The sequence below is a fragment of the Panulirus ornatus genome, chromosome 2 (genome assembly GCF_036320965.1).
Source record: "Panulirus ornatus isolate Po-2019 chromosome 2, ASM3632096v1, whole genome shotgun sequence".
NCBI lineage: Eukaryota > Metazoa > Arthropoda > Malacostraca > Decapoda > Palinuridae > Panulirus > Panulirus ornatus.
The window spans coordinates 36,187,430-36,206,698 of record NC_092225.1 but is presented as its reverse complement, the minus strand read 5'-3'; the positions used below and the strand labels follow the sequence as shown (position 1 = coordinate 36,206,698).

Genomic DNA, 19,269 nt, shown 5'->3' with positions numbered 1-19,269 from the left:
ATTGCTGAAACCAGATACACACATTCCAACATCTGTTGAAATAAAATGTTTCATTAGTATCTACATATTTTCTTTCTTGTCTTTGATACCTGTATACCATTTCCCACCTTAGCCAGGTAGCACTATGAAAGGACAACAGAACTTTGGACTCCTTTCTGTTTCTTCTTTCGGAAATTAATGACAGAAAGGGGGAATTTCCAACCCCATACTCCTGCCCCTTTTATTCATCTACTATCACATTGGGTTCATGCTTTATTTTCATACCTGATCACTGTTTCCCACATTAGCAAGAAAGCACCAAGAACAGTTGAAAAACACTACATCCATTCTCTAACTGCCATGTGCAACGCAGCGAAACCACACCTCCCTATCCACATCCAGGATCTAAAGAACTTTGCACAGTTTACTCAAGACACTTCACATGCCCTGATTCAATCCAGTGACTTCACATCAACCCCTTTATACAACACAGTTCCAATTCACTTTATTCCTTGCACACCTTTCATCCTCCTGCATGTTCAAGCCCGATCACTTAAAACCTTTTCCACTTCATCCTTCCATCTCCTACGATCCACTTCCGCTTCCATGGTTCCATCCGCTGCCAGATCCACTCCCAGATATCTAAAACACTTTACTTCCTCCAGTTTTTCTCCATTCAAACTTACCTCCCAATTGACTTGACCCTCAACCCTACTGTACCTAATAACCTTGCTCTTATTCACATTTACTCTTAACTTTCTTTTCACACACTTTACCAAACTCAGTCACCAGCTTCTGCAGTTTCTCACATCAATCAGCCACCAGCGCTGTATCATCAGTGAACAACAACTTACTCACTTCCCAAGCTCTCTCATCCACAACAGACTTCATACTTGCCCCTCTTTCCAAAACTCTTCCATTCACCTCCCTAACAACCCCATCCATAAACAAATTAAACAACCATGGAGACATCACACACCCCTGCCACAAACCTACATTCACTGAAAACCAATCACTTTCCTTTCTTCCTACACGTACACATGCCTTACATCCTCGATAAAAACTTTTCACTGATTCTAACAACTTGCTTCCCACCCCATATATTCTTAATACCTTCCACAAAGCATCTCTAACAACTCTATCACATGCCTTCTCCAGATCCATAAATGCTACATACAAATCCAATTGCTTTTCTAAGTATTTCTCACATACATTCTTCAAAGCAAACACCTGATCCACACATCCTCTACCACTTCTGTAACCACACTGCTCTTCCCCAATCTGATGCTCTGTACATGCCTTCACCCTCTCAATCAATACCCTCCCATATAATTTACCAGGAATACTCAACAAACTTATACCTCTGTAATTTGAGCACTCACTCTTATCCCCTTTCCCTTTGTACAATGGCAGTATGCAAGCATTCCGCCAATCCTCGGGCACCTCACCATGAATCATACATACATTAAATAATCTTACCAACCAGTCAACAATACAGTCACCCCCTTTTTTAATAAATTCCACTGCAATACCATCCAAACCTGCTGCCTTGCCGGCTTTCATCTTCCACAAAGCTTTTACTACCTCCTCTCTGTTTATCAAATCATTTTCCCTAACCCTCTCACTTTGCACACCACCTCGACCAAAACACCATATATCAGCTACTCTATCATCAAACACATTCAACAAACCTTCAAAATACTCACTCCATCTCCTTCTCACATCACCACTACTTGTTATCACCTCCTGATTAGCCCCCTTCACTGAAACTCCCATTTGCTCCCTTGTCATACGCACTTTATTTACCTCCTTCCAAAACATCTTTTTATTCTCCCCCTGGGGATAGGGGAGAAAGAATACTTCGCACGTATTCCCTGCGTGTCGTAGAAGGCGACTAAAAGGGAAGGGAGCGGGGGGCTGGAAATCCTCCCCTCTCTCTCTCTTTTTTTTTTTCCAAAAGAAGGAACAGAGAAGGGGGCCAGGTGAGGATATTCCCTCAAAGGCCCAGTCCTCTGTTCTTAACGCTACCTCGCTATCGCGGGAAATGGCGAATAGTATGAGAAAAAAAAAAAAAAAAAAAAAAAAAAAAAATTTAATGATACTCTCTCACCCCAACTCTCATTTGCCCTCTTTTTCACCTCTTGCACCTTTCTCTTGACCTCCTGTCTCTTTCTTTTATACATCTCCACTCATTTGCATTCTTTCCCTGCAAAAATCGTCCAAATGCCTCTCTCTTCTCTTTCACTAGTAATCTTACTTCTTCATCCCACCACTCACTACCCTTTCTAATCAACCCACCTCCCACGCTTCTCATGCCACAAGCATCTTTTGCACAATCCATCAATGCTTCCCTAAATACATCCTATTCCTCCCCGACTCCCCTTACGTCCTTTGTTCTCACCTTTTTCCATTCTGTACTCAGTCTCTCCTGGTACTTCCTCACACAAGTCTCCTTCCCAAGCTCACTTACTCTCACCACTCTCTTCATCCCAACATTCTCTCCTCTTTTCTGAAAACTTCTACAAATATTCACCTTCGCCTCCACAAGATAATGATCAGACATCCCTCCAGTTGCACCTCTCAGCACATTAACATCCAAAAGTCTCTCTTTCGCACGCCTATCAATTAACACGTAATATAATAACGCTCTCTGGCCATCTCTCCTACTTACATACGTATACTTATGTATACCTCGCTTTTTAAACCAGGTATTCCCAATCACCAGTCCTTTTTCAGCACATAAATCTACAAGCTCTTCACCATTTCCATTTACAACACTGAACACCCCATGTATACCAATTATTCCCTCTACTGCCACATTACTCACCTTTGCATTCAAATCACCCATCACTATAACCCGGTCTTGTGCATCAAAACCACTAACACACTCATTCAGCTGCTCCCAAAACACTTGCCTCTCATGATCTTTCTTCTCATGCCCAGGTGCATATGCACCAATAATCACCCATCTCTCTCCATCCACTTTCAGTTTTACCCATATCAATCTAGAATTTACTTTCTTACACTCTATCACATACTCCCACAGCTCCTGTTTCAGGAGTAGTGCTACTCCTTCCCTTGCTCTTGTCCTCTCACTGACCCCTGACTTTACTTCCAAGACAATCCCAAGCCACTCTTCCCCTTTACCCTTGAGCTTCGTTTCACTCAGAGCCAAAACATCCAGGTTCCTTTCCTTAAACATACTATCTCTCCTTTTTTCTCATCTTGGTTACATCCACACACATTTAGACACCCCAATCTGAGCCTTCGAGGAGGATGAGCACTCCCCGCGTGGCTCCTTCTGTTTCCCCTTTTAGAAAGTCAAAATACAAGGAGGGGAGGGTTTCTGGTCCCCCACTCCCGTCTCCTTTAGTCGCCTTCTACGACACGTGAGGAATGCGTGGGAAGTATTCTTTCTCCCCATCCCCAGGGATAGTAATAAAGTACTTAATTCCATTGGAGGACTTCCTAATTTCCCTCTTGATCATTCTATTACCAAATCAGAAAAAACTGTAAAATTTACCCATACACCAAGCAAGCTATACATAGTAGCTGATAGCCAGCCATCAACCAGGGAGGTATATTAGTGGTACTATCTGCCTGGGTATTGGAATGGTTAGTGACAGCTGCATAATGAGCCACACTTCAGTGGTTGACAAGCTGCACTCCTTTGACCCAAGTATGTCTTTTCTTTATGCCTCATGCACAGTGGACTGCTGGCATTCTGTCTACAAACATACAATCTCTTCTTATTACACATAATAACACTTAATACAACACAACCCATTTTTTGTAACTCTTGATTTTCCTTGGGTGAAAGCCATGCGCTAGCCTTGCTCATAGCAGAAGCAATAGTTAGAAGCAGAATCTATAAACATCAGACCAGAGCACTAGATAGGAGTGGGCAAGAGTATTAGCTGAGAGCATTAGGTAGACAAAGTAGGTTGGAACATTTCCCAGGAACTTTAGGTAGGAGCCTCTGAAAACACCATGCTAGAGTTGCCCTCTGCCAGTGGTCCGTTAAAGGTGAGGCACTTAAAGATAAGGGCTTCAATGGAATTCAACAGTTATGGAGACGCTTTTGCCATTCACAACCCATTGAGGGAATTCCCAAAGGAAACCAGCATCAGAGATATAGAAAGAGATATAGATATACTGTGTAAGTTACCTTTACTCATGCTACCATAGTTTACATGTCAGCAATTACAGTATAACTAAAAACCAAGATGAAACTCACTTCAAGGTTGATATGCTGATGAAAAGGAATCTGTCGCTGTTTCTCTTGCTTCTCTTGTTCTGTTGTGCACTCATACTGCCGCTGCATAAAGATAGGAGCTTTAGACCTTAGAAATGCTACTTTCTTTGTGTATAAAATCCAAATATAGTCAGTATCATATATGACATCAGAGGTCAGGAGAACGAAAGTATTGCTCATCATCTAAAGTACACCCATCCCTCACTTTAAGTTGGGGGTTATATTCCACAAAAACCTAAAAGAAATAGATAATGCATATAGCAAACCAATAAACACACAGAAAAATGAGATAAATGCACAGCTTCGTGGTCTGATTGGTGGATTCTTCCATTAATTTCACATTATGTAGCTTCTGACATCAAAAAACTTATCTAGCCATCCTTTACTTGCTTGAAATGGCTCAGGTTCAGCTACAATGTCTTACTTCAATAAACAATCATAAATCTTCAGAGCTTCAATCTGAAATGAAGGTTACTAAGGTTGCTTTTCTTCTCTCCCTTATCCTCTATGTGTACAGATAGTTACTCCATCTTCTCAATAAATGGATTTCTAATCCTTGAAGATACCTTGGCAGACAGTGGAGTAGAGTGGACCACAGTACTCCAAATTTTCTGTGCATTCTCTTATGCTGTAGGATGTGAGCATTCCCAAGTGATGACACTTCCTCAATTGCATCAGTGTGTCATAAGATTTTTTGCCTTATTTCTAAGGTTGGACAGGTTCTCTACCATTTAACTGATAATTCTGGGGGTAAGGGATGCTGCTGCTGGATGAGTGGACACCATATAACAAATATAAACACAGTACAATGCAGGAAAATCGCATTAGCAGGTATACCTAAATTGCATGAGGAGCACATATCTGTACACAATGGTGGTATCTGTGAGCCTGACTCACTGGCAGGAACATGGCATGCTCCACCCAGGACCCACACTAACTCCACGTGCCAACCCTCATTGAAGTTTTGGTGCACTTTCTACTGTGCGAACACTTCCTCACCAGCATCAGCATATTGTAAAATTTCTAGCTTCATTTCAAAGGTCAAAGGAGTTCTCTTTGATTTAACTGCTGGCCCTTGGGTAGTAGAAGTTGTTGTTGTCTGCACGAAAATCCCATTGGCAGGTATACCCAAAGCACACACACACAATGGTGGATGCTGCAAAAATGACCTGTTGGGAGGTATGCGGCATGCTCCATCCAGGACCCATGCTTAGTTCACCCACCAACCCATAGGTGAACTTTCTAAAGAACTAACCTGAATAGTAGCAAATTTTGGCTGCATAAAGAGATGTACTGGTAAAAGTAAGTTCCTTGCTTAACACAAAATTGCATATAGAGGTCCCACATAAATCAAAGACAGGGTGTATTAACTTTTGTAAAAAAAAAAAAAAAAAAAAAAAAAAAAAAAAAAAAACTAAGCACAGTTAAAACAAAACTAGCTTCCTGACACCACTTACCTGGGGCAGGAGACCCTGAGCTAGCAGTTCCTTGGCTCTGCCACCTGACTGAATGTCAAGTAGGGCATTATGTGCCTCCTTAATATTCCCATGGCGAAATGCGCACAATTCTAGCTGAACCATTGTACGGTTATACAGAATTTGAGTGGGCAGATCCGAATGATGAATTGTTTCCTGTTAAATTAAATCTTTAATATTTTGTAAACTGTTTCCTGTTAAAAGACATATTTAACATTTTGTAAATTGTTTCCTGTTAAAAGACATCTTTAATATTTTGTAATCAATAATCTTAATGATTATCATGGCAAATATCAAAACAAAGGAAGGTTTAAAGATTAACAATCTCCTCCAATGCAAAACTTAATCCATCCCCTAAAGATGCTAAGTACTCATTAAAATGTCTTGTAAGAAAAAGAGTTGATAGGGTTGTGCGGAGGAGGGTGGATGTGTTGGAAATGAAGTGTGTGAGGACAATGCTATTTCATGTGTGGTGGGGTGGTGATGGGAATGGATGTAGGCAACAAGTATGAATGTGTACATCTGTATATATGTGCATGTCTATATATCTGTTGAAATGTGTATGTATGTATATGTGCATTTATGGGCATTTATGTACATACATGAGTGTGTGTGGGTGGGTTGGGCCATTCATGACTGTTTCCTTGCGCTACCTCGCTGACATGAAAGATGGCGATTAAGTACAATAAATACAAACACACAACAGGGGTGTGTGATGTCTCCATGGTTGTTTAATTTGTTTATGGATGGGGTTCTTAGGGAGGTGAATGCAAGAGTTTTGGAAAGGGGGGTAAGTATGAAGTCTGTTGGGGATGAGAGAGCTTGGGAAGTGAGTCAGTTGTTGTTCGCTGATGATACAGTGCCGGTGGCTGATTCATGTGAGAAACTGCAGAAGCTGGTGACTGAGTTTGGTAAAGTGTGTGAAAGAAGGAAGTTAAGAGTAAATGTGAATAAGAGCAAGGTTATTAGGTACAGTAGGGTTGAGGGTCAAGTCAATTGGGAGGTAAGTTTGAATGGAGAAATACTGGAGGAAGTAGTGTTTAAGATATCTGAGAGTGGATCTGGCAGTGGATGGAACCATGGAAGCGGAAGTGAATCATAGGGTGGGGGAGGGGGCAAAGGTCCTGGGAGCCTTGAAGAATGTTTGGAAGTCGAGAACATTATCTCCGAAAGCAAAAATGGCTGTTTAAAGGAATAGTGGTTCCAACAATGTTGTATGGTTGCGAAGCGTGGGTTATGGATAGAGTTGTGCGCAGGAGGGTGGATGTGCTGGAAATGAGATGTCTGAGGACAATATGTGGTGTGAGGTGGTTTGATCGAGTAAGTAATGTAAGGGTAAGAGAGATGTGTGGAAATAAAAAGACTGTGGTTGAGAGAGCAGAAGAGGGTGTTTTGAAATGGTTTGGGCACATGGAGAAAATGAGTGAGGAAAGATTGACCAAGAGGATATATGTGTCGGAGGTGGAGGGAACGAGGAGAAGTGGGAGACCATATTGGAGGCGGAAAGATGGAGTGAAAAAGATTTTGAGTGATTGGGGCCTGAACATGCAGGAGGGTGAAAGGCAGGCAAGGAATAGAGTGAATTGGATCGATGTGGTATACCGGGGTCGACGTGCTGTCAATGGATTGAACCAGGGCATGTGAAGCGTCTGGGGTAAACCATGGAAAGTTGTGGGGGGCCTGGATGTGGAAAGGGAGCTGTGGTTTCGGGTATTATTACATGAAAGCTAGAGACTGAGTGTGAACAAATGGGGCCTTTGCTGTCTTTTCCTAGCGCTACCTCGCACACATGAGGGGGGAGGGGGATGTTATTCCATGTATGGTGAGGTGGCGATGGGAATAAATAAAGGCAGACAGTATGAATTATGTACATGTGTATATATGTACATGTCTGTGTGTGTATATATATGCGTACATTGAGATGTATAGGTATGTATATTTGCGTGTGTGGACGTGTATGTATATACATGTGTATGGGTTGGGCCATTTCTTTCGTCTGTTTCCTTGCGCTACACCGCAAATGCGAGACAGCGAAAAATATAAATATATATATTTTTTGCTCTTTTTATTTCCACACATCTTTCTTACCCTTACGTTACTTACTCGATCAAACCACCTCACACCACACATAGTCCTCAAACATCTCATTTCCAGCACATCCATCCTCCTGCGCACAACTCTATCCATAGCCCACGCCTTGCAACCATACAACATTGTTGGAACCACTATTCCTTCAAACATACCCATTTTTGCTTTCCGAGATAATGTACTCGACTTCCACACATTCTTTAAGTCTCCCAGGATTTTCGCCCCCTCCCCCACCCTATGATCCACTTCCGCTTCCATGGTTCCATCCGCTGCCAGATCCACTCCCAGATATCTAAAACACTTTACTTCCTCCAGTTTTTCTCCATTCAAACTTACCTCCCAATTGACTTGACCCTCAACCCTACTGTACCTAATAACCTTGCTCTTATTCACATTTACTCTTAACTTTCTTCTTTCACACACTTTACCAAACTCAGTCACCAGCTTCTGCAGTTTCTCACATCAATCAGCCACCAGCGCTGTATCATCAGTGAACAACACCTGACTCACTTCCCAAGCTCTCTCATCCACAACAGACTTCATACTTGCCCCTCTTTCCAAAACTCTTCCATTCACCTCCCTAACAACCCCATCCATAAACAAATTAAACAACCATGGAGACATCACACACCCCTGCCACAAACCTACATTCACTGAAAACCAATCACTTTCCTTTCTTCCTACACGTACACATGCCTTACATCCTCGATAAAAACTTTTCACTGCTTCTACCAAATTGCTTCCCACCCCATATATTCTTAATACCTTCCACAAAGCATCTCTATCAACTCTATCACATGCCTTCTCCAGATCCATATATGCTACATACAAATCCATTTGCTTTTCTAAGTATTTCTCACATACATTCTTCAAAGCAAACACCTGATCCACGCATCCTCTACCACTTCTGTAACCACACTGCTCTTCCCCAATCTGATGCTCTGTACATGCCTTCACCCTCTCAATCAATACCCTCCCATATAATTTCCCAGGAATACTCAACAAACTTATACCTCTGTAATTTGAGCACTCACTCTTATCCCCTTTGCCTTTGTACAATGGCAGTATGCAAGCATTCCGCCAATCCTCGGGCACCTCACCATGACTCATACATACATTAAATAATCTTACCAACCAGTCAACAATACAGTCACCCCCTTTTTTAATAAATTCCACTGCAATACCATCCAAACCTGCTGCCTTGCCGGCTTTCATCTTCCACAAAGCTTTTACTACCTCCTCTCTGTTTATCAAATCATTTTCCCTAACCCTCTCACTTTGCACACCACCTCGACCAAAACACCCTATATCAGCTACTCTATCATCAAACACATTCAACAAACATTCAAAATACTCACTCCATCTCCTTCTCACATCACCACTACTTGTTATCACCTCCCGATTAGCCCCCTTCACTGAAGTTCCCATTTGCTCCCTTGTCATACGCACTTTATTTACCTCCTTCCAAAACATCTTTTTATTCTCCCTAAAATTTAATGATACTCTCTCACCCCAACTCTCATTTGCCCTCTTTTTCACCTCTTGCACCTTTCTCTTGACCTCCTGTCTCTTTCTTTTATACATCTCCACTCATTTGCATTCTTTCCCTGCAAAAATCGTCCAAATGCCTCTCTCTTCTCTTTCACTAGTAATCTTACTTCTTCATCCCACCACTCACTACCCTTTCTAATCAACCCACCTCCCACGCTTCTCATGCCACAAGCATCTTTTGCGCAAGCCATCAATGCTTCCCTAAATACATCCTATTCCTCCCCGACTCCCCTTACGTCCTTTGTTCTCATCTTTTTCCATTCTGTACTCAGTCTCTCCTGGTACTTCCTCACACAAGTCTCCTTCCCAAGCTCACTTACTCTCACCACTCTCTTCATCCCAACATTCTCTCTTCTTTTCTGAAAATCTCTACAAATCTTAACCTTCGCCTCCACAAGATAATGATCAGACATCCCTCCAGTTGCACCTCTCAGCACATTAACATCCAAAAGTCTCTCTCGCACGCCTATCAATTAACACGTAATACAATAACGCTCTCTGGCCATCTCTCCTACTTACATACATACCAGGTATTCCCAATCACCAGTCCTTTTTCAGCACATAAATCTACAAGCTCTTCACCATTTCCATTTACAACACTGAACACCCCATGTATACCAATTATTCCCTCTACTGCCACATTACTCACCTTTGCATTCAAATCACCCATCACTATAACCCGGTCTTGTGCATCAAAACCACTAACACACTCATTCAGCTGCTCCCAAAACACTTGCCTCTCATGATCTTTCTTCTCATGCCCAGGTGCATATGCAGCAATAATCACCAATCTCTCTCCATCCACTTTCAGTTTTACCCATATCAATCTAGAATTTACTTTCTTACACTCTATCACATACTCCCACAGCTCCTGTTTCAGGAGTAGTGCTACTCCTTCCCTTGCTCTTGTCCTCTCACTGACCCCTGACTTTACTTCCAAGACAATCCCAAGCCACTCTTCCCCTTTACCCTTGAGCTTCGTTTCACTCAGAGCCAAAACATTTCAGGTTCCTTTCCTCAAACATACTATCTCTCCTTTTTTCTCATCTTGGTTACATCCACACACATTTAGACACCCCAATCTGAGCCTTCGAGGAGGATGAGCACTCCCCGCGTGACTCCTTCTTCTGTTTCCCCTTTTAGAAAGTCAAAATACAAGGAGGGGAGGGTTTCTGGTCCCCCACTCCCGTCTCCTTTAGTCGCCTTCTACGACACGTGAGGAATGCGTGGGAAGTATTCTTTCTCCCCCATCCCCAGGGATAGTAATAAAGTACTTAATTCCATTGGAGGACTTCCTAATTTCCCTCTTGATCATTCTATTACCAAATCAGAAAAAACTGTAAAATTTACCCATACACCAAGCAAGCTATACATAGTAGCTGATAGCCAGCCATCAACCAGGGAGGTATATTAGTGGTACTATCTGCCTGGGTATTGGAATGGTTAGTGACAGCTGCATAATGAGCCACACTTCAGTGGTTGACAAGCTGCACTCCTTTGACCCAAGTATGTCTTTTCTTTATGCCTCATGCACAGTGGACTGCTGGCATTCTGTTTAGAAACATACAATCTCTTCTAATTACACATAATAACACTTAATACAACACAACCCATTTTTTGCAACTCTTGATTTTCCTTGGGTGAAAGCCATGCGCTAGCCTTGCTCATAGCAGAAGCAATAGTTAGAAGCAGAATCTATAAACATCAGACCAGAGCACTAGATAGGAGTGGGCAAGAGTATTAGCTGAGAGCATTAGGTAGACAAAGTAGGTTGGAACATTTCCCAGGAACTTTAGGTAGGAGCCTCTGAAAACACCATGCTAGAGTTGCCCTCGGCCAGTGGTCCGTTAAAGGTGAGGCACTTAAAGATAAGGGCTTCAATGGAATTCAACAGTTATGGAGACGCTTTTGCCATTCACAACCCATTGAGGGAATTCCCAAAGGAAACCGCATCAGAGATATAGAAAGAGATATAGATATACTGTGTAAGCTACCTTTACTCATGCTACCATAGTTTACATGTCAGCAATTACAGTATAACTAAAAACCAAGATGAAACTCACTTCAAGGTTGATATGCTGATGAAAAGGAATCTGTCGCTGTTTCTCTTGCTTCTCTTGTTCTGTTGTGCGCTCATACTGCCGCTGCATAAAGATAGGAGCTTTAGACCTTAGAAATGCTACTTTCTTTGTGTATAAAATCCAAATATAGTCAGTATCATATATGACATCAGAGGTCAGGAGAACGAAAGTATTGCTCATCATCTAAAGTACACCCATCCCTCACTTTAAGTTGGGGGTTATATTCCACAAAAACCTAAAAGAAATAGATAATGCATATAGCAAACCAATAAACACACAGAAAAATGAGATAAATGCACAGCTTCGTGGTCTGATTGGTGGATTCTTCCATTAATTTCACATTATGTAGCTTCTGACATCAAAAAACTTATCTAGCCATCCTTTACTTGCTTGAAATGGCTCAGGTTCAGCTACAATGTCTTACTTCAATAAACAATCATAAATCTTCAGAGCTTCAATCTGAAATGAAGGTTACTAAGGTTGCTTTTCTTCTCTCCCTTATCCTCTAAGTGTACAGATAGTTACTCCATCTTCTCAATAAATGGATTTCTAACACTTGAAGATACCTTGGCAGACAGTGGAGTAGAGTGGACCACAGTACTCCAAATTTTCTGTGCATTCTCTTATGCTGTAGGATGTGAGCATTCCCAAGTGATGACACTTCCTCAATTGCATCAGTGTGTCATAAGATTTTTTGCCTTATTTCTAAGGTTGGACAGGTTCTCTACCATTTAACTGATAATTCTGGGGGTAAGGGATGCTGCTGCTGGATGAGTGGACACCATATAACAAATATAAACACAGTACAATGCAGGAAAATCGCATTAGCAGGTATACCTAAATTGCATGAGGAGCACATATCTGTACACAATGGTGGTATCTGTGAGCCTGACTCACTGGCAGGAACATGGCATGCTCCACCCAGGACCCACACTAACTCCACGTGCCAACCCTCATTGAAGTTTTGGTGCACTTTCTACTGTGCGAACACTTCCTCACCAGCATCAGCATATTGTAAAATTTCTAGCTTCATTTCAAAGGTCAAAGGAGTTCTCTTTGATTTAACTGCTGGCCCTTGGGTAGTAGAAGTTGTTGATGTCTGCACGAAAATCCCATTGGCAGGTATACCCAAAGCACACACACACAATGGTGGATGCTGCAAAAATGACCTGTTGGGAGGTATGCGGCATGCTCCATCCAGGACCCATGCTTAGTTCACCCACCAACCCTTAGGTGCACTTTCTAAAGAACTAACCTGAATAGTAGCAAATGCTACTTTTTTTTTTCCCAAAAGAAGGAACAGAGAATTGGGCCAGGTGAGGGTATTCCCTCAAGGCCCAGTCCTCTGTTCTTAACGCTACCTCGCTAATGCGGAAAATGGCGAATAGTTTGAAAGAAAGATATATATATATATATATACACTGAAATGTATATGCATATATATGTGCATGTATTGGTGTTCATGTATATACATGTGTATGTGGGTGGATGGGCCTTTCTTCGTCTGTTTTCCTTGCGCTACCTCACTAACGCGGGAAACAGTGAATACGTAAAATAAATGAATAAATAAATATTTTTCTTCATACATATTCACTATTTCCTGCATTAGCAAGGTAGCATTAAAAAAAGAGGGTTGAGCCTTAGAAGGAATATCCTCATTGAGCTCCCTCTTTTGGAAAATTAAAAATGGGAGGGAATGATTTCCAGCTCCCTCCTCTTTTAGTCGCCTTCTAGGGCATGCACGGAATATATGGGAAGTATTCTTTCTTTCCTAGGGAAGAGTGGTTTGGGAAAGTCTTGGGGGTAAACTCAGGGGTTGGTGAGAGGACAAGAGCTAAGGAAGGAGTAGCACTACTCCTGAAACAAGAGTTGTGGGAGTATGCGATACAGTTTAAGAAACTGGGGTGGGGTGGGGTGGGGTGGGGGTGAGGGGTCAGGGAGAGTGGTTTGGTGGATGGAGAGGTGGTGATGGCTTTGCTGAAGATGAAAGCCAGCAAGGCAGTGGGTTGGAATGGTACTGCAATGGAATTCATCAACAAAGGGGGTGAATGTGTTGCTGATTGGTTGGTAAGGATATTCAATGTATGTATGGATCATGAAAAGCCTGAGGATTGGCGGAATGCATGCTTAGTGCCATTGTATAAAGGCAAAGGGGATAAAGGTGAATGTTCAAATTACAGAGGTATAAGTATATTGAGTATTTCAGGGAAATTATAAGGGAGGATATTGACTGAGAGGGTAAAAGCATGTACAGAGCATCAGATTGGGGAAGAGCAGTGTGGTTTTAGAAGTGGTAGAGGATGTGTGGATCAGGTATTTGCTTTGAAAAATGTTTGAGAAATACTTAGAAAAACAGATGGATTTGTACGTAGCATTTAGGCACATGATAGGGTGGATAGAGATGCTTTGTGCAAGGTTTTAAGAGTATAAGGTGTGGGAGGTAAGTTGCTAGAAGCAGTGAAAAGTTTTTATCAAGGATGTAAGACAGGTGTACGAATAGGGAGAGAGGAGAGAGATTGCTTCCCAGTGAATGTTGGTTTGTGGCAGGGGTGTGTGATGTCTTCATGGTTGTTTAATTTGTTTTATGGATGAGGTGGTTAGGGAGGTGAATGCAAGAGTTTTGGAGAGAGGGGTAAGTATGCAGTCTGTTCTGGATGAGAGGGCATGGGAAGTGAGTCAGTTGTTCACTGATAATACAGGACTGGTGGCTTATACAGGTGAGAAACTACAGAAGTTGGTGACTGGGTTTGATAAAGTGTGTGAAAGAAGAAAGTTGAAAGCAAATGTGAATAAGAGCAAGGAGATTCAGTAGGGTTGAGGGACAAGTTAATTGGGAGGTAAGTTTGAATGGAGAAAAACTGGAGGAAGTGAAGTGTTTTAGATATCTGGGAGTGGACTCGGCAGCAGAGGTGAGTCACGAGGTGGGGAAGGGGACAAAGGTTCTAGGAGCGTTGAAGAATGTGTGGAAGGCGAGAACCAGGGTCGACATGATGAAAATGGATTGAACCAAGGTATGTGAAGCGTCTGGGGTAAACCATGGAAAGTTCTGTGGGGCCTGGATGTGGAAAGGGAGCTGTGGTTTCAGTGCATTATACATGACAGCTAGAGACTGAGTGTGAACGAATGGACACTTTTTGTCTTTTCCTGGTGCTACCTCACAGGAGGGGGAGGTGGATGCTATTTCAATTGTTGCAGGGTGGAGACAGGAATGGATGAAGACAGCAATTATGAATATGTACATGTGTATATATGTATATAACACCCTCCCGCATGTTCAGGCCCTGATCACACAAAATCTTTTTCACTCCATCTTTCCACCTCCAATTTGGTCTCCCACTTCTCCTCGTTCCCTCCACCTCCGACACATATATCCTCTTGGTCAATCTTTCCTCACTCATTCTCTCCATGTGCCCCAAACCATTTCAAAACACCTTCTTCTGCTCTCTCAACCACGCTCTTTTTATTTCCACACATCTCTCTTACCCTTACGTTACTTACTCGATCAAACCACCTCACACCACACAAAGTCCTCAAACATCTCATTTCCAGCACATCCATCCTCCTGTGCACAACTCTATCCATAGCCCACGCCTCGCAACCATACAACATTGTTGGAACCACTATTCCTTCAAACATACCCATTTTTGCTTTCCGAGATAATGTTCTCGACTTCCACACATTCTTTAAGTCTCCCAGGATTTTCGCCCCCTCCCCCACCCTATGATCCACTTCCGCTTCCATGGTTCCATCCGCTGCCAGATCCACTCCCAGATATCTAAAACACTTTACTTCCTCCAGTTTTTCTCCATTCAAACTTACCTCCCAATTGACTTGACCCTCAACCCTACTGTACCTAATAACCTTGCTCTTATTCACATTTACTCTTAACTTTCTTCTTTCACACACTTTACCAAACTCAGTCACCAGCTTCTGCAGTTTCTCACATCAATCAGCCACCAGCGCTGTATCATCAGTGAACAACAACTGACTCACTTCCCAAGCTCTCTCATCCACAACAGACTTCATACTTGCCCCTCTTTCCAAAACTCTTGCATTCACCTCCCTAACAACCCCATCCATAAACAAATTAAACAACCATGGAGACATCACACACCCCTGCCACAAACCTACATTCACTGAAAAACAATCACTTTCCTTTCTTCCTACACGTACACATGCCTTACATCCTCGATAAAAACTTTTCACTGCTTCTACCAACTTGCTTCCCACCCCATATATTCTTAATACCTTCCACAAAGCATCTCTATCAACTCTATCACATGCCTTCTCCAGATCCATAAATGCTACATACAAATCCATTTGCTTTTCTAAGTATTTCTCACATGCATTCTTCAAAGCAAACACCTGATCCACACATCCTCTACCACTTCTGTAACCACACTGCTCTTCCCCAATCTGATGCTCTGTACATGCCTTCACCCTCTCAATCAATACCCTCCCATATAATTTCCCAGGAATACTCAACAACCTTATACCTCTGTAATTTGAGCACTCGCTCTTATCCCCTTTGCCTTTGTACAATGGCAGTATGCAAGCATTCCGCCAATCCTCGGGCACCTCACCATGAATCATACATACATTAAATAATCTTACCAACCAGTCAACAATACAGTCACCCCCTTTTTTAATAAATTCCACTGCAATACCATCCAAACCTGCTGCCTTGCCGGCTTTCATCTTCCACAAAGCTTTTACTACCTCCTCTCTGTTTATCAAATCATTTTCCCTAACCCTCTCACTTTGCACACCACCTCGACCAAAACACCCTATATCAGCTACTCTATCATCAAACACATTCAACAAACCTTCAAAATACTCACTCCATCTCCTTCTCACATCACCACTACTTGTTATCACCTCCCGATTAGCCCCCTTCACTGAAGTTCCCATTTGCTCCCTTGTCATACGCACTTTATTTACCTCCTTCCAAAACATCTTTTTATTCTCCCTAAAATTTAATGATACTCTCTCACCCAAACTCTCATTTGCCCTCTTTTTCACCTCTTGCACCTTTCTCTTGACCTCCTGTCTCTTTCTTTTATACATCTCCACTCATTTGCATTCTTTCCCTGCAAAAATCGTCCAAATGCCTCTCTCTTCTCTTTCACTAATAATCTTACTTCTTCATCCCACCACTCACTACCCTTTCTAATCAACCCACCTCCCACGCTTCTCATGCCACAAGCATCTTTTGCGCAAGCCATCAATGCTTCCCTAAATACATCCTATTCCTCCCCGACTCCCCTTACGTCCTTTGTTCTCACCTTTTTCCATTCTGTACTCAGTCTCTCCTGGTACTTCCTCACACAAGTCTCCTTCCCAAGCTCACTTACTCTCACCACTCTCTTCATCCCAACATTCTCTCTTCTTTTCTGAAAACCTCTACAAATCTTCACCTTCGCCTCCACAAGATAATGATCAGACATCCCTCCAGTTGCACCTCTCAGCACATTAACATCCAAAAGTCTCTCTTTCGCACGCCTATCAATTAACACGTAATACAATAACGCTCTCTGGCCATCTCTCCTACTTACATACGTATACTTATGTATACCTCGCTTTTTAAAGCAGGTATTCCCAATCACCAGTCCTTTTTCAGCACATAAATCTACAAGCTCTTCACCATTTCCATTTACAACACTGAACACCCCATGTATACCAATTATTCCCTCTACTGCCACATTACTCACCTTTGCATTCAAATCACCCATCACTATAACCCGGTCTTGTGCATCAAAACCACTAACACACTCATTCAGCTGCTCCCAAAACACTTGCCTCTCATGATCTTTCTTCTCATGCCTAGGTGCATATGCACCAATAATCACCAATCTCTCTCCATCCACTTTCAGTTTTACCCATATCAATCTAGAATTTACTTTCTTACACTCTATCACATACTCCCACAGCTCCTGTTTCAGGAGTAGTGCTACTCCTTCCCTTGCTCTTGTCCTCTCACTGACCCCTGACTTTACTTCCAAGACAATCCCAAGCCACTCTTCCCCTTTACCCTTGAGCTTCGTTTCACTCAGAGCCAAAACATTCATGTTCCTTTCCTCAAACATACTATCTCCCCTTTTTTCTCATCTTGGTTACATCCACACACATTTAGACACCCCAATCTGAGCCTTCGAGGAGGATGAGCACTCCCCGCGTGACTCCTTCTTCTGTTTCCCCTTTTAGAAAGTCAAAATACAAGGAGGGGAGGGTTTCTGGTCCCCCACTCCCGTCTCCTTTAGTCGCCTTCTACGACACGTGAGGAATGCGTGGGAAGTATTCTTTCTCCCCCATCCCCAGGGATAATAATAAAGTACTTAATTCCATTGGAGGACTTCCTAATTTCCCTCTTGATCATTCTATTACCAAATCAGAAAAAACTGTAAAATTTACCCCTACACCAAGCAAGCTATACATAGCAGCTGATAGCCAGCCATCAACCAGGGAGGTATATTACTTGTACTATCTGCCTGGGTATTGGAATGGTTAGTGACAGCTGCATAATGAGCCACACTTCAGTGGTTGACAAGCTGCACTCCTTTGACCCAAGTGTGTCTTTTCTTTATGCCTCATGCACAGTGGACTGCTGTCATTCTGTTTACAAACATACAATCTCTTCTAATTACACATAATAACACTTAATACAACACAACCCATTTTTTGCAACTCTTGATTTTCCTTGGGTGAAAGCCATGCGCTAGCCTTGTTCATAGCAGAAGCAATAGTTAGAAGCAGAATCTATAAACATCAGACCAGAGCACTAGATAGGAGTGGGCAAGAGTATTAGCTGAGAGCATTAGGTAGACAAAGTAGGTTGGAACATTTCCCAGGAACTTCAGGTAGGAGCCTCTGAAAACACCATGCTAGAGTTACCCTCGGCCAGTGGTCCGTTAAAGGTGAGGCACTTAAAGATAAGGGCTTCAATGGAATTCAACAGTTATGGAGACGCTTTTGCCATTCACAACCCAGTGAGGGAATTCCCAAAGGAAACCGGCATCAGAGATATAGAAAGAGATATAGATATACTGTGTAAGCTACCTTTACTCATGCTACCATAGTTTACATGTCAGCAATTACAGTATAACTAAAAACCAAGATGAAACTCACTTCAAGGTTGATATGCTGATGAAAAGGAATCTGTCGCTGTTTCTCTTGCTTCTCTTGTTCTGTCGTGCGCTCATACTGCTGCAGCATAAAGATAGGAGCTTTAGACCTTAGAAATGCTACTTTCTTTGTGTATAAAATCCAAATATAGTCAGTATCATATATGACATCAGAGGTCAGGAGAACGAAAGTATTGCTCATCATCTAAAGTACACCCATCCCTCACTTTAAGTTGGGGGTTATATTCCACAAAAACCTAAAAGAAATAGATAATGCATATAGGAAACCAATAAACACACAGAAAAATGAGATAAATGCACAGCTTCGTGGTCTGATTGGTGGATTCTTCCATTAATTTCACATTATGTAGCTTCTGACATCAAAAAACTTATCTAGCCATCCTTTACTTGCTTGAAATGGCTCAGGTTCAGCTACAATGTCTTACTTCAATAAACAATCATAAATCTTCAGAGCTTCAATCTGAAATGTAGGTTACTACGGTTGCTTTTCTTCTCTCCCTTATCCTCTATGTGTACAGATAGTTACTCCATCTTCTCAATAAATGGATTTCTAACCCTTGAAGATACCTTGGCAGACAGTGGAGTAGAGTGGACCACAGTACTCCAAATTGTCTGTGCATTCTCTTATGCTGTAGGATGTGAGCATTCCCAAGTGATGACACTTCCTCAATTGCATCAGTGTGTCATAAGATTTCTTG

At 42.2% G+C, this 19,269-nt stretch overlaps 1 protein-coding gene across 20 annotated transcripts in view; it reads right to left on the bottom strand.

Annotated features, from left to right (window-relative positions):
* The window catches only part of LOC139756092 (eukaryotic translation initiation factor 3 subunit C-like), a 45,704-nt gene that overhangs the window by 6,876 nt on the left and 19,559 nt on the right, over positions 1-19,269 (bottom strand). For 4 of the 20 annotated variants that reach the window (XM_071675140.1, XM_071675151.1, XM_071675187.1 and 1 more), the window contains 5 exons: positions 18,555-18,632; positions 11,412-11,492; positions 5,692-5,865; positions 4,217-4,297; positions 1-32 (listed from right to left, as the gene is read on the bottom strand). The exon at positions 1-32 is cut by the window's left edge and continues 186 nt beyond it. In XM_071675140.1, coding sequence (XP_071531241.1) covers positions 1-32; positions 4,217-4,297; positions 5,692-5,865; positions 11,412-11,492; positions 18,555-18,632 — 446 coding nt within the window. The remainder of the gene's footprint in view (positions 33-4,216; positions 4,298-5,691; positions 5,866-11,411; positions 11,493-18,554; positions 18,633-19,269) is intronic. The other 16 variants (XM_071675203.1, XM_071675213.1, XM_071675248.1 and 13 more) reach the window with 9 other exon arrangements.